This window comes from Odocoileus virginianus, chromosome 5 (assembly GCF_023699985.2).
Source record: "Odocoileus virginianus isolate 20LAN1187 ecotype Illinois chromosome 5, Ovbor_1.2, whole genome shotgun sequence".
Classification (NCBI taxonomy): Eukaryota; Metazoa; Chordata; class Mammalia; order Artiodactyla; family Cervidae; genus Odocoileus; species Odocoileus virginianus.
This window is the reverse complement of record NC_069678.1, coordinates 37,809,234-37,828,726: the sequence shown is the minus strand read 5'-3', so window position 1 is coordinate 37,828,726 and position 19,493 is coordinate 37,809,234. Positions and strand designations below refer to the sequence as shown.

At 38.4% G+C, this 19,493-nt stretch overlaps 1 protein-coding gene and 1 long non-coding RNA gene across 3 annotated transcripts in view; one reads left to right on the top strand and one right to left on the bottom strand.

Moving 5' to 3' along the window:
- Positions 1-19,493, top strand: part of LOC139035197 (uncharacterized) — a 67,725-nt gene that overhangs the window by 13,255 nt on the left and 34,977 nt on the right. The gene's annotated exons all lie outside the window — the stretch shown is intronic.
- On the bottom strand, positions 1,468-15,200 carry LOC110135254 (guanylate-binding protein 1-like). Of its 2 annotated transcripts, XM_020890205.2 has the most exons (11): positions 15,050-15,200; positions 12,756-12,955; positions 10,007-10,134; positions 8,576-8,685; positions 8,109-8,305; positions 7,263-7,505; positions 6,178-6,458; positions 5,315-5,527; positions 4,653-4,755; positions 4,220-4,413; positions 1,468-3,115 (listed from the first exon to the last, which is right to left on the bottom strand). In XM_020890205.2, exons 2-11 carry the CDS (start codon positions 12,943-12,945, stop codon positions 2,999-3,001), a joined length of 1,776 nt encoding a protein of 591 aa, XP_020745864.2. In that variant the 5' UTR covers positions 12,946-12,955; positions 15,050-15,200; the 3' UTR covers positions 1,468-2,998. The 2 variants fall into 2 exon arrangements, with proteins under 2 accessions (XP_020745864.2, XP_070323904.1); XM_070467803.1 differs by lacking the exons at positions 10,007-10,134; positions 15,050-15,200 and having other exon boundaries at positions 12,756-12,844.

Genomic DNA, 19,493 nt, shown 5'->3' with positions numbered 1-19,493 from the left:
AAACCATAGCTTTGACTATATGGACCTTTCTCGGCAAAGTGATGTCCCTGCTTTTTAATACGCTGTCTAGGTTTGTCATAGCTTTTCTTCCAAGAAGTAAGCATCTTTAAATTTCATGACTGCAGTCACCATGTGCAGTGACTTTGGAGTCCAAGAGAATAAAGTTAGGCCATAAATCTAACTTTCTAGAGGGATTGTGTTGGAGTTAGGTTGGAAAAAATCTCCATAATAAAAACTGGGCGAGTTTGCCTGTCTTTTGTTCTGTGACTGGCTCTCTGTCAAGATTGAAGGCAGGAGGAGAAGGGGACAACAGAGGATGAGATGGTTGGATGGCATCACCAACAGATGGACATGAGTTTGAGTAGTCTCTGGGAGTTGGTGATGGACAGGGAAGCCAGGTGTGCTGCAGTCCATGGGGTTGCAGAGTCGGACATGACAGCGACCGAACTGAACTGAACTGAACTAAGTTGTTGAAATTATGCATTTATTGTGGTAATGTTTTTTTATCTCTTTATGTATCAAATATTCAAAATATTTCTTAAATCTTTGTATTTGCGTGTTTTAGTAAATACATTTTCATTGACCTAATAATAGATTATTGACCCTGGACAAAGTAGGGCAGGGAGTTCTGCTGTTAATATTTTGCCAGTATCAGTTTATGGTGTGTCCCCTTCCTCTAGATCAGTGGAGCATATATTTCCTATATAAACTCATAGAAGGAAAAGTAATAATGTGTCACTTAGAGAAAATATACTTCTTTAGGCTAAAAAGAATTTTGACACAGAAACCCCATAAGGGTCAGCAAATATGGGCTCTAACATGTGGTATCTTTGGCAGATTGAAAGTGTATCACCTTGAATTGTGCTTTTGTCATTATACTTCTCAATGGCCCATATCAGATCTACTATATCACAAAGTCAGGGGAAGGGTAGGGGCCTGAGAATCTCCTTATATTTAATACATTTATTTTAATTCATAGCTAGATTAAGGACCACTGGTGAAAGTAACACACCTCCTTGGGAAGACAGCTGGATTTTGTTCCTGGAGCTATTATAGAGAAAGTGTTAAACCAGAGGTTAGATGATTTGGAATCTGTTAAAGAAACTCTTGCTACCATTCTAGAGAAGAAGTTACCTAATTTAGTTTAGCTTTAATTTTCTGATTTTTAAATGATTAGCAAAGAAACCACTATTTGATCTTGAAGGAACAGTTATTCTTTTCTTTCATGAAGTCTCTTCAAGTGATAAAAATGTATTTGACTTACTCTTTTGTTGCAGTGCAGCTTGGAGAGTACAAAGAATTATTTACATACATACTGCATCTAATGTGCTTTGGGTCTCATGTGGTTTCCTATAAAGTTGCAATTTGAGTAAGGAAGTACTACTTAGCACTTGCCCAATTATGGAAGGAGGCATTCTCAATCCTGATGGGAATGAAGGGGATTCAGTAGAGTAAAAGTCTCAAAACAACCAGAACAAGCAGGTTTATTAATGTAGATCCAGTGGCATTAGCTGCATCCCTGCTTTTCTCTTATCATGTAATATTTTGAAGCCCTGCGTGATCTTTTCACAATGCTCACATATGCAATCTAATTCATATGCTCCTTACAAATTCAAGAAACATAAGGCAGGTATATAGAATTTTGACTAGTATTTCTATTACATAAAGCAAGGGTCTGCAAACTATGGCTCATGGGTACCAGCTGTTTTTGAAAACAGTATTTTCTTGAAACATAGCCATGCCATCCATTTCTGTATCATTGATGGCTGCTTTATGGCAGAGTTGAGCAGTTGAGTCAGAGACCACATGGCTCACAAAGTCATGAATAGTTACTATCCCGTCTTTTACAATAAAGTTAGCCAATTTATGGCTATATAAAGTAAAACATTATTTTCTTGGTGAAATAATTTTAAAAATCAGAAATGTAAAGTTCAGTGAAGTATAATTTATTTCCAGATTGGAAATAATTCTTCATCACTCTAAGAAACTTCAACCACATACTTAGGAGTTTTGACAATTGTGATAAAGTCCTAAGTAATACCAAGAACATTATTTTACTGGTCAAAAGAAGTAAAAAACAACCCATATTCTCTTGGGGAAAAATAAGCAGGATTTCAAGTATGACTCTTAAGAATTGGGAAAAGATAGCCTAAAGTTTAAGGTTATAAACAATCTAATAGTCAATTTAGCTCAGTTTTCTAACACATTGTCATCATTTTAAGTTCATCTTTGCAAGTTATAAATTGCTACAAACACACAATATATAGTTGTCATCCTGTTACTATGTTTAGTGTCACCTAAAGTTCTAAAGAGTCCCATTAAATTGTAAACTGAGTGAATTGAGCAAGAAGGAAAAGTTTCTTTTTCTAGCCCATTTATTTATGATCCAAGTTATGATCATACTAAAAGCTTCTTCTATCTTCCTGTGAAAACTCTGTAGAGATTCTAGTTCACAATAGAAGGTGATTTACTTTAGCTTGAAATTCACCACTAAGCATTGCCCATTCCCAGGCCCAGGAATCACGTCACTGCTGACAGACTGTGCAGTCTGGAAACAGTGGGACACCATACACTGTCTTCACTAAGAAACTAGAATGGTTTTCCCTGATATTGGAACCTCTTGTGTATTTGGTCAAAGTCATGACCGACTATGCCCCAAGACTTCGGCCTCAGGCTTTGCTCAGTGCCCACTTGTCTAACTAGTGGTCGTCTGGGAGAAGCAGCTCCTGGTGGTGGTGGTTTGTGATGCCTCCTGTGCTGTCACAGAGGTAAATTGCATCTTGGTACACAGTTGACAATATTGTGAGGAAGATGCACATGATTTCAATTAAAGTGCTGCATGTCCTTGCGAATTTTAGTGTAGTAAAAATGCAAAACCAAATAAAATAAAAATGCAAAACCTAAATATTATCAAATACGGTGACACTTTTCTTAGTTTTAAACTTCTTGAGTAATGCCTTTGATAAGAGTTACCAGGAAAGCTCTATTCTTTAATTCTTTAGCTTAGGACACATGGGTGCCTTGGCTTTTCCATCTTCTTCTGGAGATTCTGTATTTCGTTTTGAAGTCGTTTGTTCTCCTCTTGGAATCCTTCCTGTAGTAGTCGGGACTGTTCCTAAAAAAGTACAAATGGAGACTGAATAACGCATATCATTGAGAAAATCTCTAACTTCTGTCTAGTTTCCACATGTCATAGATTTTTAAAAAATATTTAATGTCTTCTTAAAATTTTCTCCATCATTAATTTTTATCATTCTTTCTCTTGACCCTTCTAGCTCTGTGATTACTTTTCCTAAGTCTTCTTGAGTTAAGAAATATTTTTGACTCATATCTCCTGATATGGTGATGAATCTCAATTATCCTTCTAATTTTTTCCTCCCATTAATTGTATACAAGCTTTGTGGGCAATCTTAATGAAATGTTTGACTTCAAATCTATGCATTTTGATTTTTAAATACACACACATACACATATAATATAGAAATAAAAGAAGAATTTTCAAAATCTGATGCAGTCTGAATCTTAGATCAGGAAATTTGATCTAAGCTTCCACAACTTGGTGGCAGTGGGAGCAAAATATAGGTGAGGGAATATCAGGGTACCAGATTTGACCATACTGAATTTCTCCACATAGTTCCCCACTTAACACATACTAGAAGCAGGGAACAGAAAAAAAGTAGGAGTAACAGATGGATACAATGGTATAAGAGTTAAGGAATCCTTCTACTTATGAAGGACCCCTTACAGCTAAAATTCATCCCAGGTGTGACAGGAAAAAAATCATAGATTCCTCTAAGTGGTGAATACAGTTCAGGTATCTTTCCAAACATTGTGACCTAATAAAATTAGTTAGTCTTAACTGAACCTCTCTTTAATTTCCAAAGTAATAGGGACATAACAGTTCTTGCTTCGTACAGTACTAAGTAAGAGATATGGATAAGACCATTAAAAAAAAAATAATGCCTGGCAGATAATAGCTATTACTGGTTGACAATATAGTGAAAAAGGACTGGGTATGACACAGCTGCAAATAAAATTGTTCAACAACGAGATATTATAGGGGCCAGTTCAGGCAGGCAAATAGGGATCGAAAAGTACAAGTGAGCAAGCAAGGTCTTTCTTCTGGGCTTCATATTCTCACTGCTGTGCCACGTTTGTGAACAGAGAGTATGGCGGGAAAACAGAATAACAGGAGCCACATGGTGTTGCAATTAAATACCTGCAGTTTGAGAACAAGAGTTCTCTCTTGCTCTTCCAGTAACTGGGCCCTATCCCTCTCCATCTTCTCAGTCAGTTGTTTCACATGTTCCTGATAGCTCTTTTCTTTCTGTTCCATCATCTGCTGGTTCTTTATTTGCATTTCCTCCAGCATTTTTGCTGCAGCCTGTGCAGATTCAGCTTTCACACGTTCCACTGTCAGGAGAAAGAGGAAAAAGAAAAATGTATGTGGAGACCAAGTTGCTTCTTTCTTCCATCTACAGTTACCTATCACTGTTGCTGACTTCATATGCCCTACTCAGAAATGACTTTAGCAAGTAAGAGACATCTTTTCTCATGTTGCTATGGTTTGAGGCTCTTAGGTTCACCTAGCGGAGTTAGTTTGAACTTTTAAGAGCTTTCAGAGCTGTCTAGTCTCTTGACTAGCTCCTCACCTTCAATCAACTTTTCCTTCTCTGAAAGTGTCTGGTCTGTCTGTAGAATTGCATCAGTCACAGACTCCTTGGACTTCAAGTATTCCTGAAGAATCTCCTCAGCCTGGGACCCGGACAAAATGCGGTTAGTAGTAGGAAATGGCTGTAAGCACTCATTCCTGTTTGCCCACCACCTTTCCCTCTAGGAACTGCTCCTCTTGGCCCTGGTGTGCCTGATGATCAGATTCCCTGGCACTCGGATGAGCACATGCTCCAGACTGGCCAAGCAAGGTGCCCTCCTGAGCAGAATCCTTTATAAGAGGTTGATATATATGTAAATAGCGATCCTTTGTTCTTTTAGACTGAGGGCTCTGATTTTGGAGCTGTGGGTGCTGTGGTCCCATATGGCATGAGCTTGTTGGAGAAGGAAGGCATCATGGAGAAAGTGGATCTGAATAAAGTGGGTAGAGGGAGACTGGGAGGGAGGGAAGTGTGGGGCTAGGGGGAGCCACAGGCAAAGAGATAAATGATGACGTTATTTGAAATTTTGGATACATCTGGTAATACAGTTTATAACTCAGTTGTTAATTGAGTACAGACTCTTGGATGAGCATATAGGTTATACCTGGTGTAACAGGCTCCTTGTAGTGCTTATTGAATGAGAGTATATCAACCTTGCTTACCTGTATGCCCTTCCTGGGCTCCTGAAGATACTTCTTCTTCAGCTCTTGCATCTTCTCAATGAAGAAGCGATAGCCCCCTGATTTTGAATAAATCCCTTGTTTCACATCTTCTTCTAGAGGACTGAAAATATCCTTCAGTAAAGCAGAGCAACGATCTGATGATACTTTAAGATTCTGATTACAAAAGTCATCTCGCTTTTTGTCTAGCTGGGCCTTTAATGCAAAACAATAGAAAGTGTTAATAAACAGGAGTGAAAAGATGTTGGCTTGATGTTGAAATTTCTGGAAAAGCGTCTCAAGAAAATAGAAGTAAAAAAGGTCTCTGACCCCTAGACAGACTTATAGGCACTCAACAGGACCATATCCTTCCTCCAGATTCTGACTTTCTACTAAAGCCCTTTCACCATGGGGTGACCTTCAGAGCAGTGATTACTAGCTATATGGTATACCTTTGGAGATAAATTCCGGCTTTTCACATTGGATCAGTGACTGCATATGAAATTAATGTGGCTCAATGTAAGTCTGCTTGTGATAACTAAAACTAACATTTTCTTTATTGCCAAAATATCCAATGAGTCTGATAACAATGAGCAGGTAATTTGATTGGAAGCTCTGCTACTTGTATATGCATGTAATGAAACTATAGGGAAAAGAATATTTGTTTATTCATGATAGAAAAAAGTTTTAGTGCATAATAAGATATATCATAATAAAATTGGTTCTTCTTATGATAACACAGATTGGTTTTCACCACTTAAATATCTAGTGAGAATTACTTTTCTCAAAATAAGCACCCATCTCATTTTCTCCTATTATTTTACTTTCTAAGAACCTAGTCTGTATAAACTTGAGAAAAAAATTACCGCTAAATCTTTTTGAAACAATTGGTCTATGTCTTTGAAGGAACTCTTCATGAAGACTTCAATGGCCTCTTTCTCAGTGGCCCTGTGCAGGTCCAGCAGCTCCTGGAGGGTTTCCGTGGGAAGCTGCAGCTTCTGGCCCATCTGCTGGTCATAGTGGGCAATGGCCTTTTTCACCGCGGCAGAGTTCTCAATCTCAGCCAAGGCCAGGACTGCATTCTCCATGCAGGGCAGATCTCCACTGTTGATGGCATTGACATAGGTCTGCACCAGGGTCTCTAGACCTACAATAGAGAACAAATGATGATGTTTATTTTAGACGGGATGAGGAAACTTTCTATTCTGTGTAATTCTAATGTCTGTTACCAACCATTTGTCTTACAGCATCAATGCCTCAGCAGCATCAGTCAGTTTGACTGACTTAGACCCTCCTTTTTGGCAAGATCCTCAAGTGGCATAAATATATCAAAGGTTGAGAACCTCTGTTCTAGATAGCGAAGTCCTACATACATTCAGTGCATTCACTTTAGCAGCAGGCACTGTTAGGCCAGAAGCCATCTCTCTCTCATTTATGTCTGTATCATCAGCCCTGGTAAACATTTGATTAATATTTGTGGAGCAAATAAAAATGAGTCCTCCATTTTGTTTATTCTAGCAGAAAATTGTTCCAGGAGAATCTTCTGTGATGATTTAAGTGTTCTGTGTGTGCTGTCCAGGGTGGGAGCCACTAGCCTCAGGTGTGTGAGCCCTTGAGATATAGCTGTGTGATCAGAATGTTAAATTTCTACATTTTTTATTAGCTACATTTAAATTTAGATAGGCACACTTGTCTAGTGAAAACCATGTTGGATAGGGCAGGTCCAGTTTACTAGGACAATTTTCAGCTCTTAGAGCTTTTATTCATTGCCTTTTGTATCTTTTCTCAACTATGAAGTCTGACTAATAAAACCTATCAGAAGTGTTGGTGCCACCTAGAATTTAACATGATAATAGCAGTAGATGTGCAGTTTTTAAAATTGAAGCTACATGGATGTTATCACACCATCCTTTAGTCTTAACAGTGAGTGAAGACTGGGAATAGGACTCACGAGGTCCATCCACCTTGATGCATCCTGAGAGAGTTTTAGTTTTGGAATTGCTAAAGATGTAGGAACAGAAGACCGCAGCTTGTTGCACAAATTCGGGGTCCAGCTCATTGTCACACAGTTCCTCAAGCTGGTTCAGTTTCTTCCTGTGAGTGGGCTGGTCAAAGATGAAGCATTTCTTCTTTGGGAAGAACTTTCGGATACAGAGTCGAGGCAGATTAAAAGTTTTATCTTTCGGGCTGGTACCTGGAGGAAGAAAAAAGGAGTTTGCCTAATGTAGGGTCTTGCAAACACTTCCTGTAAAGGGTCAAACAATAAATATTTTAGACTTTGCAAGCCAGATGGTCTCTTTTCTGAGTGCTCAAGTCTCCTATTGTAGACTAAAAGCAGTCATAGAGAAACTATAAATGAATGGGTATGACATTATTCCAATAAAATCTTATTTAGAAAACCAACTGGCAGGCTAGATTAGACAATATTTGCCTGTAGCAATCCATTACCACCCCTGAACTGTGCATGGTTCACACTTGCATTTCTTTTCTTCAAATAAATGACCTTTCTACTCCTATTCTTTGGCTAATTACAGCATCATAAGCCCTAAGCATGGAGATATCAATCTAATCACAGCACAGGGAAGGTGAAAGAAAAAGAAGTTTATTCTTAGAACAGGGAGAAAAGTAACCTAAAACCAAATCTATTAATTCAGATAGTAAACAAGCATTACTTCTTAGTAATCACCCCTTGAGAAGAAATAGAAACTATAAACAGAAGACAACTGTTGATAGAAAACTAAGGAACAGTAGTTTTTAGTGTTTTGTCATCTGTTTACCAATTCTAAGTCCCCTTTACCTTTCTTAAGCTTGAGTGAATTCTCCAGGTACTCATCTGCTGTGATGGACTTTCCATCTGTTTCCAAGTCGAGGGAGAAATCCCTCAGTGTCCATACGAAGTCTGGAAAGAAGCTCACAAAGTCAGCTGAATCCTCAACCCCATCCACATCAGGTGAGGATCTTGCCCTGATTTTATCTGTCAATTCCGTTACATAGCTGAGTAGCAAAATAAGGAAAACTGGCATGAATGAAGAGTCCCCCCCCCCCAATCCTATATTAGTTCCACATACAAAACCTTTGTTTCTCCTTTGTTCTTAACCCAAGTATCCCAAGTATCAATTCTTCAGTAGGTTATAGGATTTTCCCCTTGCCATTGAATTCTTTTTTATATTTCTTGTGTTTGTTTCACCAGGATTCATAGTCAGCTATTTTTTAAATTTTGGTCTCCCCTCTGACTTTAATGTGGTTTGGATCCCAAAAGGATACTGCAGTTGGTCCATGGCCTGCTGGTTGATAGTTCCCATACTATTGTACACAAAAGTGCTGCTCAAGAGTATTGCTAGGGCAAAGATCCAGGAGTCATTCTGGTTGTCACCCTGAAAATCAGAACATATTTTACCAGGATTGTGTTTCATTCTTATGGCACTTTCCTGATCAGCAGTAGTAAAAGGATGCTCATTTAACTAGAGTTCTTTTTTTTTTTTAAGACAAATGACCTGGAAGAGAAGCTAAATCCCAGCAAAAATGACTGTTAATAGGACTTGAAAGCAAGTGTAACTTGCTTATAAAACACATGCAATAGATATACACTTGCCTCAGAGGCAAGTGTAACTTGCTTATAAAACACATGCAATAGATATACACTTGCCTCTGATATTGTATGGAATATTTAAAAGATAAGAAGTGGAAAGTGTTAGGTGAACAACAATTGTTTAATGAGATAAATACAAGTATTATTGCCCCCATACTAAGACAATTGTTCTGTAAAAATAAAGAGAAAAAATTAAATTTGAATTATATTTAAGCCCTTAGAATGTCCACCTGCAATGACTATTTGTTTTGCAACTACCTGCCATTTGAATCAGTTCTAATGAGATGGATGAAACTGGAGCCCATTATACAGAGCGAAGTAAGCCAGAAAGATAAAGACCATTACAGTATACTAACACATATATATGGACTTTAGAAAGATGGTAACGATAACCCTATATGCAAAACAGAAAAAGAGACTCAGATGTATAGAACACACTTGTGGACTCTGGGAGAAGGCGAGGGTGGGATGTTTCAAGAGAACAGCATTGAAACATGTATATTATCTAGGGTGAAACAGATCACCAGCCCAGGTTGGATACATGAGACAAGTGCTCAGGGCTGGTGTACTGGGAAGACCCAGAGGTATCGGGTGGAGAGGGAGGTGGGAGGGGGGACTGGGATGGGGAATACATGTAAATCCATGGCTAATTCATTTCAATGTATGACAAAAACTACTGTAATGATGTAAAGTAATTAGCCTCCAACTAATAAAAATAAATGGAAAAAAAAATAAAGTTATTGAGGTACTGATAGACTTTAAATCCATGAGTATGGCACTTCAGAAGCTAAATCCTTAACTAAAGTTCTTTGCAGGATAAAATTCATCACTTTGAGTTTATCTGTACTCCCTTTTTGCATCTGTGTTAACTTGCTTAGCTTATAGCTTTTTATTAATTAGGATACTGTCTACTGACCACTATGCTCTTCCTCTAGGATTCTGCCTTATGAATATTTTCCTAACCCCTGGTTCCTAACTTGGTTTCATAGCATATAGACAGAAATGAAAAAACGTGGTTAAACAAAGGTCTTATTTAAAGGAAAATGAAAAGTGTAGAGGATATTCAGAGATGAGGTCTCAGTCCAGATTGGAGCCTCATTCCTTACCTTCTCCACATCCCCCAGGCCCTCCGTATCAAGCAGAACTAGAGCATGGTTCGGCCTCTTGGGATGAGGTACACACCACATCCAGATGCCCTTCGTGTGTGCCTGCACGGTGGAGCCCAGAGAGAAGCCTGCAGGGGGCGTGGGGAAAGAGAGAGTGGGGTCCTAACATTAGGTGGCTCTGGGAGTGGGGATAACGGTTAATAAGATCAAGTTTAGGAGAACTGAAACCACCACAAGTATTAATCTTACAATCAGAGAAACAGGGCAATTAGAATATTGAATACATGAAAAGATTAAATACCTTTCATGATAAAAGCAATCAACAAGCTAGAAATAAAAGGAAATGATCTTAACATAGTAAATAACAATAACAAATAACAATTTAAAAAAGATACAGCCAACATTATACTGAATGGTGAAAGACAGAAATCATCCCTTCCACAAAATTAACCAAAATGAACCAAAGATCTACAAGAAAATGAAAGTGAAAGTGAAGCCGCTCAGTAGTGTCCGACTCTTTGTGACCCCATGAACTGTAGCCCACCAGGCTTCTCCACCCATGGGATTTTCCAGGCAAGAGTACTGGAGTGGGTTGCCATTGCCTTCTCCAGGGGATATTCCTGACCCAGGGATTGAACCCAGGTCTCCCACATTACAGGCAGATGCTTTACCCTCTGAGCCACCAGGGAAGCCCTTAAAGACCTACATGTTGGAGCTGAAACACACAAAAGAACTTCATGATTTTGGATTTGCCAATGATTTCTTGGACATGATACCCAAAACATAAATAGCAAAATAAAAATACGTAAGTTGAACTTGATCAAAATTAAAACTTATGTGTATCAAAGGACACTCTTTACAGATTTAGGTACGTAACTCAGAATGGGAGAAAATATTTGCTTGTTATGAATCTGATAAGGGATTGATATGCAGAATATATAAAGAAGTCCTACAATGTAATACAAATAAGCAAATTAAAGATCATCCCACATAAAAGAATGAGCAGAGAACTTGAATATGTTTCTCCAAAGAAATTATTCAAGTGATCAATAAACATATGAAAACATGCTCAACATTCCTAGTCGTTAGAGATTTACAAAGCAAAACCACAGTGTCTTGTAACAACCAATATTGGAAAGTAATCTGAAACATGTATAGATATAACTGAGTCACTTTACTATACACCTGAAATTAACAAAATATTTTAAATCAACTGTACTTCAAAAAAAGCACTAGTGTAGATCTTAGTGAATCCTAAAAGTTAACAATACTTATAAGAAAGTTGAAAAATTTAACACTGAATGAATTTGATAAATAATTTTTATTTAAAAAACTCCACAATGAAATACTATTTTATGCCCTTTAGGATGGCCAGTATGAAAAATCCAGAAAATAACAAGTATTGATGAGAATATGGAGAAATTAGAACCATTGTGTGTTTCTGGTGGGAATGTAAAATGGTATAGTTTTACATTTCCATCAGAATGTAAGCACCAGAATGGGACTTTCCTTGTAGCTCAGCTGGCAATCTGAGCTGCAATGCTGGAAATCTGCCTGAGCCTGCAATGCTGGAAATCTGCCTGGAATCTGCCTGCAATGCTGGAAATCTGGGTTTGATTCTTGGGTTGGAAAGATTTGCTGAGAAGGGAACAGCTACCCACTCCAATATTCTTGCCTGGAGAATTCTGTGGACAGAGGAGCCTGGCAGGCTACAGTCCATGGGGTCCCAAAGAGTTGGACATGACTAAATGACTTTCACTTTTCTGTGGAAAACAATACGACCATTTGTTTTAAAAATGAGCACAGAATTGTCATATGATCCAGCAGTTCCACTTCTGGGTGTACACCCAAAGGAAGTGAAAGCGAGGACATGAACAGATGTTTGTGTACCCATGTTCTCAATAACATCATTCATAGTAGCCAAAACAAGGAAACAGTCCAAATGTCCATCAGCTAGATGACTGGGTAAACAAATTAGTATCACATACAATTATTCAGCCTTTAAAAGGAGGTGAATTTGACACATGCTACAACATTGTTGAACCTCGAAGACATTATCCTCAGTGAAATAAGCCAATCGTTAAAGGACACTCATGTCTAATTCCTCTTGTATGAGACCAATCAGATTTATATACAATATAGAAGGGTGATTGTCAAGGTGGTTGGGGCATTATTGTTTACTGGGGTACAGAGTTCCTGTTGGAGGAAGTTTTTTTTTTGGGGGGGAGGAAGTTTATGGAGATGGATGTTGGTGATGTTTATACAACAGTGTGAATTAACTTAATACCACAGAATTTTTAAAAACAGTTACAGTGATAAATTTTGTGGTAAGTTTTATGTTATGTATATCTTACAACAATAGAAGAAAAGAAAAGAAAAAAGAATAGCCAATACAAATTTAAACACTTCTTTAAATCTTAAAGATCAGTGGAAATGTTCTTACTATACAAATATCTTTGTAAGAGTCTTATAGTTTATTGTTATATACATTACCTATTTTTTATTACCACATTAGTCTTTCTAGGAAAGGAACAATGTATGCTTTTAAAAAAGAAACTAAGGCAAAGTGCAAAGAGTGGTGAGCTGATTCTTTCAGGTCACAGTGACAATATGGATATAACTGTGGACTGAAAGTTAGCTTTCAGTATTCCTCCCAGGTCTCTCACTTCCTCTCCTCATATCACTGTGCTGCGTGCTGGGGGTGTGGATGGACAGAGGGACTTGGCTGGGCTCTGCCCGTGTCACTCACCCTTTTTCTTCCCGGCCAGCTTGTTCATCAGGTAGGACTTGCCCGTTCGGTAGAGGCCCACGATAGCCACCACCACAACGGGTTGCCTGATGGCAGACAGGATCTTCAGGGCTTTCGGATTAACCAGCAGTCGCCCATTAGTGTTCTCGATGAGGCACTCTGGGCCTGGCATGTGGATCTCTGAGGCCATGTCGCCTTGTCTGCAAGGGAAGAGATGGGACGGATTAAAATTTCCAGTCTAAACAGATCAAGAGCTTTCATCAGGTTATTTTGCATTCAGAAGGAGGAATCATAGAATCCCCCAACATGGCCAAAAGTTGTATGTCAACAGTGAGAGAGATGAGGGAAAGATTTGCCTCCTTTTAGAAAGTTACAGAAGTACAATCAGAGTAGTTCATTAAACATATTGATATGACAGTGACTTATCAGCCAGCATTCAGCTACCCTCATGAACAAACTCTTCTATTTAGTTTACATGGAAATCTTTCATTTTGGATTCTCAATTAAAAATTTATACTAGACATTAAATGTAAAGCAGAATAGGATTCAGAGAGATTTGTTGTACTTACTATGTATGAGAGATTTGATATTTATTCATTCACTAATTCTTACTATGAATAAAGAATTTCATGAATAAATGTTCATTGCTTGACATATATATCTCTGAACAATTTCTAATGATTTGAAATGCATGTTTTTCTCATTAGTTATCCCTATTTCTACTGGAGTAAGTGTCCACAGAACTTCTCACACTGCTATTCTAGAAGTGCAACTTACTTTAGCAAATTTTATAAAAAATTGGTGAAACATGTGGCTTGTGAAACACATGGCTCAAGACTCTTCCAAAACCTTGTTATGGGCTTGTGGAAGCAAGGGATCTGAAAGTTAAAATTTACTACCTTCAGAATAAATAGCCTACAACAATGTGGGGGTAAACCTTACAACTGCAAATACTGCATGTTGCTGAAAATTGTTTGTATATATGTATGTGTGTATGTGTGTAAGGGAAAAAGGACAATGAAATAAAGATTAAAAGATCAGGAAGCATATCAGGACAGCTAGAGAAGAAAGTTGTTGAAAGAAAATAGCCATATTTCCAGCCATACAGTTCTAAGTTTTCTGTTTTGTTCTTTTCCCCCATGTTATAGAAGAGAAGTGAAGCAGGAAGAGAAGGAAGAGGGGTGGAAATAAGGAGAGAGGGATAGGGAGGCAAAAAGGGAGGGGAAGCTGAAAAGGAGAGAGAGAGCTGTCAGAGGTAAGTGATAAATGGAGCTAGTGCCAAGTCAAGGAAGTCAGAGGAAGAATTTCTGGAAGGCAAGATTATAACTCCTTGAGAGCCCAGAGAGGGCAGAGTAAACAATGATGGTGCCTTTAGCACTGCACCACGGTAGTCTTTAAAGAGGAAGCTTTTTAGTAAAGTAGTGAGGTTGAATTCCGCTCCTAAGGCGTAAGACATCCTCAAGTTGGCACCAAGAAATTGAATGTAGTGAAACCTGTGGTATTTCTAAAGTAAGAAGTCCACTTTGAAACAAAGTTCACAAGTAGGGCTGAAGAATATGCTGTCTTCATGAATCTGTATCTTTCACTCTGATTTTCAGCTTTTTCTCTGTCTTCAGAGTATCAGGTGGCTATTACCACTACATCTCATTTAGTATTATTTTCTTCTCATGCAAATAACATATTTGTCACCCTGTCAGTTTCTTAGCTGCAGTCAAATCAGTATTGAACAAATATAATAAAGACATTGGTAATATAACTGTACCCCAGTCAACGCAGACAACATCAGCAAAGAGAAGGGCAATACTAATTCATTTCAAGCTATTAGATTAGCCCAGTAATTCCACACAAGCACAGTCATGACCCAGGACATGCTGCCACCTGATAACACCAGGATGTCATCCGACCTTGTGTCTCATGGCAGGATGAGCTACAGCCTGTCTTGATGCTGATGATTTTTTAAAATTTTTATTTTATTTTTAATTGGAGGAAAATTACTTTAGAATATTGTGATGGTTTCTGCCATACATAAGCATGAATCAGCCGTAAGTATACATATCCCTCCCTGCCAAGCTATCCTCCCACCTAGCTCCCCATCCCAACCCTCTAGATCCCCACAGAGTACCAACTTTGTGTTCCCTGCATCATATGATGCTGATCATTTTTTAGAAAACTAACGAACCCTTGCAGACCCCTTCCCACCCCTGCACTAATCTTATCATGGTCTCCTTCTCCCAGAGCAGGGCTCCTTTAGCACTGGAGAGAAAGATTCTCTGAGGAAAAAATAGAGTTCTTACCTGTTTTCTTCTCGGCTTAGTTGGCGTGGTTCTGCAACTTCTCTTTCTCTCACTAGATTTTAGACTTCTGTTTCACCCACTCGTATCCTAGGTCTTGCTTGCTTTGCTTAGCTACCAGACAGAAGTCAAGCCACCTCTTAACTGCTTTAGAGTAATATGAAACTGAAAGCACTGAGAGCAAAGCAGTGAGTCAATAACCATAAAAGGAATTTTTGAAAGCTGTCCTAGTAGGAGGGAAGATGGGTTTGACGCAATTTCTCAACTAGAACCTTCACATTAATTTCTTTGAAAGACATCTTAGAGATCATTTACTATTTGGAAAAGTGTCTATTAGATACTTAAGTATAATGGAATGTGTCTCAGAATTGGGGATCAGTTTAGGAAACCTAGAAGAGGAGGCATATCAATTTTTAGGTTTAATTTCCCTAAATAATGGACACACAGTGGACCTGGCTCCTCATTTATGCATGCCATAAGTGAGGAAAAAGACACATTTATGAATACACAGCCCCTGGAACTTAATACCAACTGCCCAGGCAGAAAGGAGTTCCATGTGTTGCACACATGTTCCATGCTCTGTGCTGACAGCTCCACATGGGTTAAATATTGATATCTCATAACAGACATTTCCCCACCATTTTATAGAAACTGAGACACAGAAAGATTTAATGTCTTGTCTCATTACATAATCTGAACCGAATCATTCTTGTTTCCAAACCCTCCTGTTTAACCTCTTCTATACACTGCCTTTCCTTGTCTGTTCAGTGAATAGCAGTAGAAATAACAGCTTTATTTCTTGATTGTTCTAAGGAGCACACATGTTACAAGTATAATTCAATCTTGAGTATAATCATGCAAAATAAGTGGTCTTGTCTTCATCTTACAGTGAAAAAACAGGAAGCCTTGAGGGAGGGTAAATAATATGCCTGGTCAAATTCACTAAGCACGTCGTAGAGGTGGGATGTGAATTTGAAGCTGTGTTTGCCCTTAAACTCTTCTTTTTTCTCCTCCTCAACAGGGCTTCTGAAGGAGAGAAAAGGAAAGTGAGGAGGAAGGGAGATATTCAAGGAGGAAGGGAAATATTTATAAGTTCTTCTGATCTCATGGTACATTGGTGTTTCTCCCTATCTGGACGCCAGTGTTTGAAATTTAACAAATAGAATTATTTGTTTTAATTATTTTATTTTGTTTTATTATTTTCTTTTCTTCCTTGCTATTATCTTTTAAAATGTCTCTGGGTAAGAAGTACTTCAACTTGCTTTGAAAAATATGATTTATCTGGGTCTTCCATTTGCTGGAAGGGCTTCCCTGGTGGCTCAGATGGTAAATAAACTGCCTGCAATGTGGGAGACCTGGGTTTGATCCCTGGGTCTGGAAGATCCCCTGGAGAAGTGAATGGCTACCCATTCTAGTATTCTTGCCTGGAGAATCCCATGGACAGAGGAGCCCGGTGGCTACAGTTCGTGGAGTCACAAAGAGTCAGACACAGCTGAGTGACTAACATGTGCACTTTCAGTTGTTGGAACACACTCAGGTTCTTCTTGTCTTAGCAATCTGTGTATAACAATTTGCTGCATGTGAACCTGTCCTTGGCAAGACTGGTTCCTTCTTTTTCTACTGGTCTCAGCTAAATAGTATCTTCTCATTGAGGTCTTCCATGATCGCTAATCTCCATCCTATCATCCTGGTTTTTTTTTTTTGTTTTTTTTTTTGTTTGTTTTTTTACTTTTCCCTATGACTACCTGAAATTCAAGTTCATAAAAGCATTGACTTCTTGTGTCAACTGATGTATTTCCAGCAATTAAAACACAGTTTGGGTATAAGCTCAATGAGTATTATATGTGAGTAAGTATAAAACAACTTCAACTATGAGAGTAGCACCACCATTTACCAACTTGAAGTGTAGAAGAAATATTAAAATACTTATGTAAAGCATTTAATTTGTTAATTTACTTACATTTTAAAATTATATATTTTATATTTTATGTATATGTAAATCTTCTGCTTTATTGACTATGCCATCACTTCATTGCAAATAGATGGGGAAACAGTGGAAACAGTGACAGACTTTACTTTTTTGGGCTTCAAAATCACTGTAGATGGTGACTGCAGCCATGAAATTAAATGACGCTTGCTCCTTGGAAGAAAAGTTATGACCAACCTAGACAGCATATTAAAAAGCAGAGACATTACTTTGCTGACAGGGGTCTGTCTAGTCAAGGCTACGGTTTTGCCAGTAGTCATGTATGCATGTGAGAGTTGGACTCTAAAGAAAGCTGAGCACCAAAGAATTGATGCTTTTGAACTGTGGTGTTGGAGAAGACTCTTGAGAGTCCCTTGGACAGCAAGGAGATCCAACCAGTCCATCCTAAAGGAAATCAGTCCTAAATATTCATTGGAAGGACTGATCCTGAAGCTGAAACTCCAATACTTTGGCCACCTGATGTGAAGAACTGACTCACTGGAAAAGACCCTGATGCTGGGAAATATTGAAGGTGGGAAGAGAAGGGGACGACAGAAGATGAGATGGTTGGATGGCATCACTGACTCAGTGGACATGAGTTTGAATAAACTCAGGGAGTTGGTGATGGACAGGGAGGCCAGGCGAGCTGCAGTCCATGGAGTCACAAAGAGTCGAACACAACTAACCGACTCAACTGAACTGAATGCTGATATATTTTTCTTACATTTTATAAAATAACTTTTTGATTGAAATATAGTTGATATACAATATTACATTAGTGTCAAGTGTACTACATAATGACTTGACATATGCTACATTATGGGATGATCATCACAATAAATCTGTAACCATCAATCCCCACACAAAGTTATTAAAGTATCATTGACCATATAGCTTATTCAGTATATTACATTACTGTGGTTTATGCATTATATAACTGGAGCTTTGTAGCTCCATCCCTTTCACCCTTTTGCGCCATGGCTCTGTATTTGCAAAAGTGCACTGAAATACTGTGATGCTGTGGCCTTACTATACTAACTGTGACATTCCCATTAGTCATGTTATAAAGTAAAAAGTCTCTGACTGTCCTCTACTTTTTCTTACGAGACAGCACTTTCTTCTGTCAATTAAGGACAGCTTGCAACTGTTCTATTGAACACATGCCAGTCAAAAGCGAAAGCAAGCTTAGTTTCTCAGAAATGGACTAGATGTTAGGAAACCAGCTCCTTCCTGATTAGTACAATGAGTCATGTGCAGTATTGTGTTTGGTTTTTGTGTGTGTGTGTGCATGTGTCTCTCAAGCTGCTTGAAATATTTCCTAGGGACATTTTTTTCTAAATGCTGGCTAGGAGGAAGCTGTAATTCCTCACTTTCCTGTATACGTGGAGTTGCAGTCTCTAGAACATTTACATTATTCTAAAAATAGCCACAGATCAAGTTAATTTACAGGTTAGTATTATTGCATTAAAACTTTGTGTGTGTATAAATGCTTAATGTTTTCAAATGCTGTCCAAATTTTAGTTTCCATAAAAGAGACTCTGAATTTTAAGTTTGCAATGTTTTTATATTACATTGCTTGACATGTGAAAAACTTCATGTGGCCTGTTCTAGGGTACTCAATACCAGGGGTGTTATTCATCTGGAGGCAGTAAGTCTCATATACAAAGGAGTCAGGACATCACATGGGATAACAATCTGCAATATATGTGTATGTACAGGAAACATATGTACTTGTGTGCACCTGTGCTAGGTCCAGTGGGGTGTGTAAAGATCAATTAGACATAGCCGTAGCCCTAAATACAGCTTAATCTAGTGGGTGAGATTGACTTGTACTCAAATAATAAAAGGAAAGGAATGGGAAGGATAGAAGGGAGGAGCACTATTATCCACATAGTAGTCTCAAGATCTCAGATTAGAACATTTAAAGCTTTACCCCATGAGGAATTTATTTTTATGTTAGTTGTAGGAAATTGATTGAATTTTAAGTATTTTTAACCTAGATGCCCATCAGCAGATGAATAGATAAGGAAGCTGTGGTACATATACACCATGGAATATTGCTCAGCCATTAAAAAGAATTCATTTGAATCAGTTCTAATGAGATGGATGAAACTGGAGCCCATTATACAGAGTGAACTAAGCCAGAAAGATAAAGACCATTACAGTATACTAACACATATATATGGAATATAGAAAGATGGTAATGATAACCCTATATGCAAAACAGAAAAAGAGACACAGATGTATAGAACTGACTTTTGGACTCTGTGGGAGAAGGTGAGGGTGGGATGTTTCAAGAGAACAGCATCGAAACATGTATATTATCTAGGGTGAAACAGATCACCAGCCCAGGTTGGATGCATGAGACAAGTGCTCGGACCTGGTGCACTGGGAAGACCCAGAGGGATCGGGCGGAGAGGGAGGTGGGAGGGGGGATCGGAATGGGGAACACATGTAAATCCATGGCTGATTCATGTCAAT